The sequence below is a fragment of the Porcisia hertigi genome, chromosome 21 (assembly GCF_017918235.1).
Source record: "Porcisia hertigi strain C119 chromosome 21, whole genome shotgun sequence".
Lineage (NCBI taxonomy): Eukaryota > Euglenozoa > Kinetoplastea > Trypanosomatida > Trypanosomatidae > Porcisia > Porcisia hertigi.
In genome coordinates, this window is record NC_090580.1 from 614,107 (window position 1) to 624,879 (window position 10,773).

Genomic DNA, 10,773 nt, shown 5'->3' on the forward strand with positions numbered 1-10,773 from the left:
ACACCGTTCCAAACATACAGACAACAATGCCCAAACAGAGACGCGCCTAGAACGTGCGCACATACGCCACCATCACCGCCTCCCGAGAAAATGTATACAACTCCCCTCCCTCCCCTCCTCCTCCTCCTCCTCCTCCCACTACCCCCTCCTCTCCCCATTGTGTATTCCCAGCGCAACTCGTGCGCGGTGCGTCTAAATATAGTCAAACAAAAAGGAAGTCAGACAAAGGAAGGGGGGAGGGGGAACGCGCTTGGACCGCGCGCCGACACAAGGAACACACAATCTGAGATGAAGTGTCTGTGGGGGCGGGGGGGAAGGAGGGGGGGGGAGAGAAGGGGAAGTGAAAATTCCACAAGCACAACTACATCATATCCCATTCATGAAAGCCTAACATAAGCAGACGAACCCAATTGAGGCAGTGGGTACACCCGATTTCGAGACGCCTCTTCTCTCTTCTACTGCGCGGCGATGTCGGGGTTGACAATGATCTTCGTCATCCCTTCGATGGCCGCATCGTTGGCGAGTATCGACCGCCGCAGGTTATTTGTCTTCAACATCTGGTCACTAATCGCGTCCTCCAAGTTCTGCAGGTTCGCGTGAATCTCTTGCAGGCTCTCCTCCGTCTGCCGACGAGCCTCCGCTGCGGCCAGGGCCTGGTTACGAGACTCACTGCGCCACATCTCCAGCTCCCGGAACATGCTGTCAATGTCGTCGTGAATGGCCTCCAAAAACTTGCCAAGAGGATTAGAAGCCTTGGTGAGAAGCTGTAGCTGCTCACGTAGCTGGTTGAGGTCGCCGTCACCCAACGCCTGACCACCGCTGCTGCGGGAAACGGTGTTCTTGCTGCTTCGGATGATGATGCCACCATCAGCACGGGTGGTGGCAGCGGTGCCGTCGCCACCATCCTCAGCGCTGCGGGCAGCTCCCTCCTGGTCACGCTTCGCCTTGAGAGCCTGCTGTCCGAGCAGACCCTTCACTTGAGCGTCCTCCGACACAGACGCCATCCGCGCGCTCGGCCCCATCTCGTACTGCTCCGCCACACGTTTCCAGTCCTCCGTATCATCCTTCTCGCTATCTGCGTCCTCCTCACCGCGTCTGCATTCACGGATGACACCAGCTGCCCGCTTCACGTCCGCTACCGCACTAGGCGACTCGATAACCTCGTGTGTCGGCTTCCGACGTGGCGGCGCCTTGCGCGCGGTTGTCGTGGCGGTGTCAACAGCGGCCACAGCTTCACGCGCCTTATCCTCGCGGTGACGGTGCCGCTCTGTTTCGCCAGCGGCTGTGGTTGCGACGGCCTGGTTGCTCTCATCCTTGGCACGGCTCGACGGCTCCGCTGCTGCTGTCGCCTTCGCTTTTTCCGCCTCCCGCCTCTTTTCCTCGTGACGGCGACGGCGTTCCTCCTCGCGCCGCTTCGTACGCTCCTCCTCTGTCTCCTGCGGGGCAGACTTTAATTGGCCAGATTCCCGCGACACCGACGCAGGGGCGGCGGCTGCGGGAGCAGAAGCGGCAGGAGTAGCCGGAGCAACAGGTGCAGGGCGTGCGAGCGACGGTGCGGCAGCCGCTGGTTCGCCAGTGCCTCGCGCTTTCCGTACAGCCGCCTCCTTTTGCACAGACGACAGGGCCGCGCACTTGGCAAGTTGCTGGAAGAGCTCATTCGTCTTGTCCGCCTCTTCGCCGGCAACAATCTTGGAGGGGCGCGCACTGACAGGTGCGCCAGTGGCCGCCTCGACTGCGGCGATGAGCTGCTCAAGGAATTGTACCTTGGCCTTCTTATCCGAGATCTTGGAGCTGTCCAGCTGGTCAGCGCTGAAGAGGCCGTCAGGGAAACCGGTTGCCTTCATAAAGGACACAACGATATCGTGGATATACCGAAATGGGGGCCGACTGAGCAACTTATCGGTGAGCTTTGGGGCCTGGATCACCGCCCCCAACTCCACCCGCGTCTTCTCGATGACCGCCTCCATTTCTGCTACCCCTGTCCACGACAGAAAGAAAAGAGAGAGAGAAGGCACGCACGTGGCAGAAGCCGCGAACAGCAGTATAGAAAAATGGAAGAAAAGATGATGAAAAAAAGAAGCTCAGTAACGGACGAAGGCCAGTGTACGCCGTCCCTCCATTCGCAGGTGCATATGGTGTGTTGGGTATGCGAGAGCCTTGGGGGGGAGAGGGGAAGGGAGGGGAGAGGGGAATCGCCAAGGTGATCTGAGTCGCTCTATGTCACACTGCTCACACTTGATGATGTTCTCTCTTCGTCCCTTTCAGGGGGGTGTACGATACAAAACAAAGAGCTGACTGGGGGGAGGGAGAGAGTGAAAAAATGTTTTGAGCAGCACTTGTCGTGGAAGAAAAAAAAAGATGAGCCGTCAACCGTTATGGGTTACCTCCTCACACCCGCGTTCAGTCGAGGTGGGGAGGGGGGGGGGGGCCAAGAGCAATGCGCACCCGCACAGACGCGTTAGACAAGAGCATCACCGGGGGGGGGGAGGACAAAAGAAGGGAGAGGAGTACGGAAAGCGAGGTGGAATAAACGAAGAGTGCCACGCCATTGTGAGGCGTGCACGACTTGGCCGCCCAACATCTGCACACCTTTCCAGCATTCATGAAGAAATGTTCACAGTCAAGTGAAGAGCGTAACTAAAAGTGAACACTTTTTTCAATTTATTGTGCTCAGCCGTGCCCGCTGCCGTGGTGTTTTTTTTTTTCGGGGGGAGGGGAGAGAAGAAGGTGAAGGACACTCAAGTTGAGTGAGCACGTACGTGAGGCCATTTGCGTATATGCATACCGGTGTATTTGTGGGCGTGAGTGTGAGTACACCGCACAACGCGTGACGATGGCTACATCCGTTCGACATGGATAAAGACAAACGCGCGCGCGCGCTCAAATGATGTGACATCTAAGCAGATCTGGGATTCGTGTGGGATGCAATGTAAAAGATATGAGCACACACACACACACACACACAGCCAACAACAAAAATCAAAAGTGAGGCGAGTTGAGGTAAACACCAATGAAACACACGAAAAAAAAGTCTAGAGCAAACCTTTGGTAAAACAGGGGTTCCTCGTTGTCGGCGTGAGAAACGTGAAGCTGCGAAGAAAAAAAGTGGGCATCAGCAGGAGCCCACGCACCCACGCACCCCCCAAAAAAAAAGACTTCGCCAGAACAGAGGTGAGACTTAAACTTTCGCAACAATCCATTTATTTCTGGTGGCGCTAGCTGACGCCGACTCATCAGACCAGCCCAGAGAACGCAGGACTCGAATCCACGCGTCGTCGCCACTGTAGTGGTGCAGCGCGTCGTCTATGAAAAGTCGCTTTGAGTTGAGCAGAAGCACACTGTACGCGTGCAGCACCTCCTGTGAGGCCTTGAGGCACGCAGCGCAGCAACGACAAGCTGGGGTCGCTTCTGGTGGCATCGGGGACCTCTGAGCTGATGTGCTTAGGGGGGTTGTCCCCGTTGGAGAAGCGGCAACAATGCGTTGCGCAGCAACGGAGCCCGGCTGTGGGGTGTGAGTGCCTGGTGGCCGTCGCAATGCGTACGGAGTAGCGACTACACGGGTCGATGCGGAGGTTTTGACACCTCGAGGTGCTGGCGGCTCCCGTCCTGGCATCTAACAGAGTATGTTGAGTAACCAAGCCCAAGGGAACGTGGTGTGGGGAAGTAGCGCGACCTCTGTTGCAGTCGTTTAGACCTGCGGGGCGAGAAGCACGCGCACCGGCAAGCAGAGATACGGTGTTGTCGTTTTTTTTTGAAGTTGATGTCGTTGTTGGTGTGCACAGAAGAGGCTCCTTGTGATTACCTCTCGCTTTCTCTAAACGTCTATTATATCTTGGAGAGTTGAAAGGCAGTGTCTCACTGAACCAGGATGTGTGAAGATGGAGGTACACTGGGGAGGGCGAAAGGCGGAAAGAAGGGGAGGTAGTAAAGAAAATAAAGACAGCGCTTCGACAGAGATTACGGGTACGCAGTGTCGGCATCGCACCACTACCTCTCCTTTTTTTTTGCTATTTGGGTGTCCCCGCAATCCCTACATCTCTCTCTCTCTGTCTGTGCGGTTGAGCAGCGTATACACATGCCCCCCCCCTCCCCCAACTTACACACAGAGGAACACATTTGCAGAGATGCAGAGGACAAACAAGCTTGTGCGTGCGTGCGTGCGTGCGTAGTGACGGTGACAGGGGCGAGAGAACGTCAAACGACGATGGGGAGGAGAGAAATACGGATTAGGGCCTGCAGCGGAAGCACAGAAAAGCCACACACACACACACACACACACGCACGCACGGCGCTTTCCGCGAACAATGAGGAGAAAACAAGAGGGGTTGTACACACGCACAATATGCACAATATGCACACATTTCAGAAAAAAAAAGGCAACCAGCGCGCCTTCAAGTTGACTTTGGGTCCGAGTAGGGACGGAGTCGCTTGAAATTGCTATCGATCAATTTAGTGAAAGCCGACTGGAACTGCTCCCTCCACAAGTCATCGTCCGCGGCGTAGCGCTCCACGAGCTCCCGCCACGTCTTTCTCTTCAGCAGCTCCAGCTCCGCCGAGTTTATGACACACTGCCGCCTCTTCATCTTGCCCTTTACCCTCTCTGTGATGTAGACACACTTCAGCGTTTCCGGCAGTGCCGCCAAGTCGCCGTTGTCCTGCGTTCGCGCCACTGTCAGCGGGGTAAAAGCCTTCTCGTGCTCCAGCAGAAACCGGTAGTAGCGGTTGTTGAGTGTGTAGCGCTTCCCTGTGTGAGTGACGCCGCCATCGAGGCCGCTCACGTCCTCGTGAAATTCGCCCACGCCGTGGCAGGCGAGCAGCGCTACGCACTCCGCCTCCGTCAGGCCTCCGAGGGCGTGCAGTATCGTTGGTATCGAAAAGGTTTTCTGGTGGGGGTCCTTTGGGATGTTGCGCTTGGGGATCTCGTCCGTGTCGTTACGGCCCCACCTCCACTGATCCAGAATGCCTTCACATGGGCCGTTCAAGTACTTGATGCCGGCAATCGCAGCGAGCGACGCAACATCCTCGGTGGAGAAAGCGGGGTATGTGTTCGACAGGTAGTTCATGACCCCCGCCATGTCGTTCAGCCCTCGCACCACCGCACACGATTCGTCGACTGAGTCAGCTGGAAATCCAGCACGACGTGCTGCCAGCACAAACGCCACACGGATGCTTGTCGCCGCCAGGTCGGGGCGAAACTCGAACTGTTTGCATGCAGATTCAATCACATCCTCCTTGGCGTACTTGGGCTTTATCTTGGACTCATCAACCTCGACAAAATGCCCTGCCAACCAGCCAGCACAGAGGCAGCCAAGACACATCAAGATTAACCACGTGTGGCTCATGTGCTCCCATGACTTATAGGGATTGGCCTCCTCCCCGCCTTTACGGCCGGGGCCCACCTTTGGGGGAGCCGTGAACATGTTGTGACGCGGGCGAGGGGAAGAAGTGGAAGCACTGCCTCTCGCAGCCGCTGCGTGTGCGGCGCGGCGAGCGATCAGTACCGCCCCGCACCACGTGGAGAACGCGGAAGGCGTGCGGGAAACGCTGCCCCGACCCAGACACAGAGTTGGTGCCCGCACAGCGTGGCCGCTACCCCACGCGTAGCAAGAGTGGCGTAGCATTTGCTGATACACACGCGCACACCCCTACTGGTAGCGAAAAGAAAGTAGGAGGGGACAAGAGTGGTGTGTGAAGTAGGAGAGAGGATCGCATGGGTCGGTCAAGGCGAAGCCAGCAAGAAGACTCCGTCACACTCCCTGCACTGAGACCAAGGAGCCAGAGTGAGCACAGGCGGAGTGGTGCTGCTCAGTCAACCTACTGGCACACCGCGAGGTGCTTCAGCCGGTGGTACTCCCCCTAGAAGAAGGATGCAGAGAAAGCGCCACAGCAGCGGCGGGAGACACACACTCAAACAAGCGGAGTGTCACTCGAGATCTGGTCCCCCAAGAATGGGCACCCCCCTGCCCACACGCGGATACGCAAGTGCGCAGTTTGTGCCACCATCTTCCGGCACACGTATAGGGTGGTGGTGAACACGCAAAAAAAAAAAGAGGGGGGTTGGGGTACATACACAACGGCACGCAATGAGACGTGCCCACGCGGACAAAAATCTGTGTGAAGATATATGCCGTGGTGTGACGGCTGTAGAAAGCAGCAACAAAGAGAAAAAAAAAAGAGAGGGTGGTTCGAAACCGTCGAGATCGAGCACAAAGACACGCAAAGCGAAATCGGGAAGGGGGCGGGGGGCGGGGGAGGGGGTGACGTCTACGCCACCCTGTCACTGTGATCCACACACTGCACACACACAGATACACACGCAGACAATGGACGAACAGCCCTCGAGCCGCATCGACACCTCGGAGCTGATCCCTCACCGCTCTCTCCTTTTTTTTTTGCTCGCTTGGAGCGCCGGCCACACGCCCTGCTCGCGCATTTCTACAGCTGCCCCGGTCCCTCAGACGTCGTCATTGCCCATGGCTTTGCGGCGACCCACAGCAGCAAAGAAATCGTCGCATACGTCAAGAATCTCGTTGAGCCGCTCGTCCCCTTCGCCCTTGGCCGACACGTCCAACAAATCCTCCACCTGCTCCGAAAACACGCGCACGGTCGCGAGGCAATACTTGCGGATCATGTCGAGCTGGTCGCACTCCAGGAGCGCATCCACCACTCCCGCCCAGGCGTCAAGGACGTCCTCACAGGCGGAATTCAGGACGTCCTGCACCCGCTCCATGACAGGGGGCATCGTTTTCATTTTGCGCTCCACGGCCACGTTCTCGCACTCCAGCTGCACCCGTATCAGCACTGTCAAAAACTCGTGCGTGGTACCGAGTGTATCGTTCACTTGCCTCAGGAAAGGAATAGAAAAGCGTGCTGTGTCGGCGATACCTTCCAGGTCGCTCGTAATCTTCGCCGCTGCGTTGTGGATACGATCGACGACGGCGAACAGCACCGCCTCCACCTCACGCACACCCGGAAAGTGGGCAAACGCCTCAATATACTGCACACTGACCCAGAAAAATGTCACGTAGTTTGAGTCCGCCGTGAGGCAATGGAGAAACAGCAGCAGCGGCTTCAGTGCGACCCAGCCAAACATCCCAGGCAAGTTTTTTTGGATACAGCTCCTCTGGTATCCATTGACAATGGTGATGACCTCATGGTGGTGCTCTACTCCGAGACGTTGGATGTGGAGTTGCGTCAGCACCGCATCCTTCGCCGCTGCCATGTCGCGATAGAAACGCTCAACGAAGCGGCGTGCCACACGCGTCTGCATCCCCATGGTGACAGACGGCTCCTGTGCGGCGCTCATAACCGCACGAAGCAGCTTGTATGACACACTTGCCTCAGCCCCATCAGCACGGAGGTGCGAGAGGAGAAACTGCACAAAGCCCTCACCTTCCGCATAGTTTTTGCGCAACAGAAGCCGCACAATGTGCTCCACAGCCTGTATGTCGATGAGGTCGGAGATGCCTGGGTGCGCCATGATCAAGTCGAGCGCCATGCGCATGCCCACCACGACCTGTTCGACGTCCTCGGAGTCGAGTACACGCTGCAGCAGCACGTTCAGCCGAAGCGCCTCCAACGTTTGCACGTCCGAGGGATTTGGCTTCGACATAGACCGAATCCGATTCAGAGCCGCCCTTGTCGAGAGATGGGAGGAATAATGCAGCAAGCTGGCCTCGAACTGCAGACGAATCGCTTCATAGGACCACCCATTCTTCTCCAACACCGGCAGCAAGTCCTCCTCCCCCTCCTCCCCTGCCGCGCCATGCAGCTGCTTTAGAAGATCGGCGTAGTCGCAGGGCGGCACCTGCATCACATCAATGTGAGAGACGAGTTGCATCGCAATATCTGTCTGGTGCAGCTCCAGACGACGACTCGCGCACTGCGCCAGCATCTGGTACGCCTCCCTCAACCGGCGCAAGTACAAGAAGCCACACGCGTCATGCTCCTCCTTGCGCAAAGCCTCTTCTTCCGCAGCTGTGAGCCGTGGTGGTGGCAAGGCGGCACTGCCGCTCAACGACCTGATGTCCTTGCGCTCGCTGTCATCTCTGCGGTAGAGTATACTTGGCGCCAGCCCCATCAGGGCCTCGGGCTGGAGGCCGGTCAGGGTTAACTCACCACCCACAGTTATGCCGATCGCCTGCTGATCGGAGAAAGTGCTCGTCATGGCCAAGTCGGCGAGTGGCATCGAATACTGCGCCCTACCAACGCAAAACGATGGAGGGCACCGCAGGTTCCATAACGCCACCGAGCCATCGCTGCCGGCCGTCGTCAACATATCAGCGTTGTGTCGCCACCACCGCAGACGCACCGCATCACCCTGCAGTGTCGTGATGGTCTGTACCGCCTGGAGCGGATAGCGCGCGTCGTAGACGGCGACCGTGCCGTCCGAGAAGGATACGGCCACAATGGAGGGCAGGAGTGGGTTGAAATCCCCAGAGTGCGCCACAACTGGGCAGCCACCCGCACGATCGCAACAAAACGCAACCCCGTTTCCCTCCACGGCACACCTGGTGTCTACCAGCATCACGCTGCTGTCATAGGTGCCACTCAGGACGACACTTGCGCTTCCTGGCGCCCATTCAGCGAACATGACCGGCGTTGCCGCATCAGCGTGTCGGTGTGGGGACCACTGCCGCACTGGAAGAGGGCCCCCGGTCAGGTCCCACATGTAGACAGACGTGCCCTCCGCTGCAAGCACGCTACTCTTGCTCACGGTGTGGTTAACGCGGACAGAACGCACAAGCGTGGAGGCCGCTGGCGCGCTTGGAGACACCGTAATGTGCGAGAGTGCCCTCTCCGAAGAGCTGGTCAGCAGCGCGCCAGAGGGAGAAAGCAGGCCACTACTCTCTTGACAACTCCCCACAGCCACATCGCACACCAGCACACGGCTACGGTTTGAGCCGATAAACAGTAAATCCTCGCACCACTCCACGCATGACATCTTTGCGTCTTCCGCCATGTCGAGCCACCGCATCCGCGCAGCTCCCTTCAACGACGGCCCTACCTCATCGAGGGGCATTAGCCCCACTGCACTGGAACCCATCAAGGGGCTAAGCGAGACTGCCAAGGCGTTCTCCGTGTTATGCAATGCCATCTGCGCTGAGGTGAAAAGGACGTTTGGGGCCGCAAGTGCAACACTGCTCCTGACAAGGTCAGCGTGATTGTTCAGCAGGCCCCGCAACTGCTCCCGCTTCCGCCATGAGGCGGCGGCAATGTAATCTTGCACATTAATAATGCTCTGCTTCATCGCCCCTTCCCTCTTCGAAGGGCTTAAGCTACGAGCGCACAGCGCACACGCTGCGTGAGAGAGAGAGAGGGGGGGGGGGACAGGGGGACAGGGGGAGGGGGGGACAACTACAGGGGCCAAAAAAAAAGCGCTTTAAAAAGGATAGAAAGCACCGGAGTGTTCTTCTGATTTTCACGCTTTTTGTGAGTGTGATGGGCGCCCGCGTGTGGAAGAGGAGGCGGTCTCCCCATACGCGAGGCGGCACGCGCGCGTAAAACGGGGGATAAGATGAGGAGGGAGCAAAGCGGCATGAAGATGTCAACAAGGAGGCGGGGGCGGAGGGGTGCGGCTGAAGGCACTGGAAAAAAAGCAAGCGTAAACACCCAACTAGAGGGTTAAAAGAATCTGTGGCGAGAGCACCCTGCCCCCGCGCCTTTCACGTGTATGCATCCACATTTCTGGCAACTACGTTATGTAGAATTTTCGAAAAGATGATCACACCCCCTATTTTTCTTTTTTTTTACGCTCCACAGTGAGACGCGCATGTTAGCTTTAGAAGCTGCACTTTGATCAACAGCCGCCATGATCTGTTTTATGCCCATTCCGCAGTTTGTGTATTATTTTTGGTGCACGTGCTTGGCGAGAATGACGAACGCATTCCCATTCCGTGGGCTTCAGGATAGTATTCCCGCATTCCGATCACATCGATCACTGAAGCTCTGAGAGACGGAGAAATAGAAAGGGTACGAGAGTGGGGAGGCATATACAACCAAGCTTGCCTCCCCCTCCTCGATCAGGGTACCTCGCTATATCGCGCGTGATCTGACCCCTTGCCTTCACCCACAAAAAAACGGACATACCGGGGAAAAGGGGGAGAGTACACCTCCTTGACCAACACGAGCACCATGACAACAGCTACAGTGGGAAGGCAGACTATCGCATCTTTGATAAAAAGAACATGAAAATCGATCACACGTACGCGTATACATATATATATTATATATTATATATGTACATTGTGTGTGTGTGTGTAGGGGGGAGGGAGGGAGGGAGGGAGAGAAAAAGAAGCATTTCGAGATAAAAGACACCTGCGTAACGAAGCTCTGCGGGGGGAGGGAGGGGAGGGGAGGGAGGGGAAGAGGAGAGAACCACGGATGTCAATAAGGGGGAGTGGGAGGCAGATGCACACTATCCTCTGGCAACGAAAGGGGGAGAGGGGGGCAGTAAGCACATACAAGGAAAAATGACGGAGGCGCGCAAGCAGGCGGAGATCAAACACACACTTACGGAAGAAGGAAAGGGCAACACGAAGGCGGGTATGTCCCCAATTTTCGCTTCTATGTTGGCCCCTCGTTCACCTTTTATTTTGCATCCGCGTCTGACGCACGGCACAGCAGCCATTTCCCTAAGATCCCCCTCCCGCTATGCGCGCTGAGTGTGGGTATGTGCATGTGCAAGTGCAAGTGCATATGCGCGTGTGTGTATGCATATATCTGACACGCACTTCACACCAGCACATGAGCGATCCCGTCCCTTTTTTTCAC

The 10,773-nt window shown here is 57.0% G+C and overlaps 4 protein-coding genes across 4 annotated transcripts; all 4 read right to left on the reverse strand.

Moving 5' to 3' along the window:
- Window positions 1–455: 455 nt before the first annotated feature.
- Window positions 456–1,967, reverse strand: JKF63_05150 (uncharacterized protein; the record flags this gene model as incomplete). The annotated part of the gene is made up of 1 exon (XM_067901119.1): window positions 456–1,967. One exon carries the CDS (start codon window positions 1,965–1,967, stop codon window positions 456–458), a length of 1,512 nt encoding a protein of 503 aa, XP_067757482.1.
- A 1,211-nt stretch (window positions 1,968–3,178) lies between these two features.
- Window positions 3,179–3,613, reverse strand: JKF63_05151 (uncharacterized protein; the record flags this gene model as incomplete). Its single annotated transcript, XM_067901120.1, has 1 exon — window positions 3,179–3,613. One exon carries the CDS (start codon window positions 3,611–3,613, stop codon window positions 3,179–3,181), a length of 435 nt encoding a protein of 144 aa, XP_067757483.1.
- Window positions 3,614–4,391: 778 nt separating this feature from the next.
- JKF63_05152 (uncharacterized protein) lies at window positions 4,392–5,621 on the reverse strand (the record flags this gene model as incomplete). Its single annotated transcript, XM_067901121.1, has 1 exon — window positions 4,392–5,621. One exon carries the CDS (start codon window positions 5,619–5,621, stop codon window positions 4,392–4,394), a length of 1,230 nt encoding a protein of 409 aa, XP_067757484.1.
- Window positions 5,622–6,454: 833 nt separating this feature from the next.
- JKF63_05153 (uncharacterized protein) lies at window positions 6,455–9,250 on the reverse strand (the record flags this gene model as incomplete). Its single annotated transcript, XM_067901122.1, has 1 exon — window positions 6,455–9,250. The coding sequence occupies one exon, from the start codon at window positions 9,248–9,250 to the stop codon at window positions 6,455–6,457; it is 2,796 nt and encodes a 931-aa protein (XP_067757485.1).
- Between the last annotated feature and the right edge of the window lie 1,523 nt (window positions 9,251–10,773).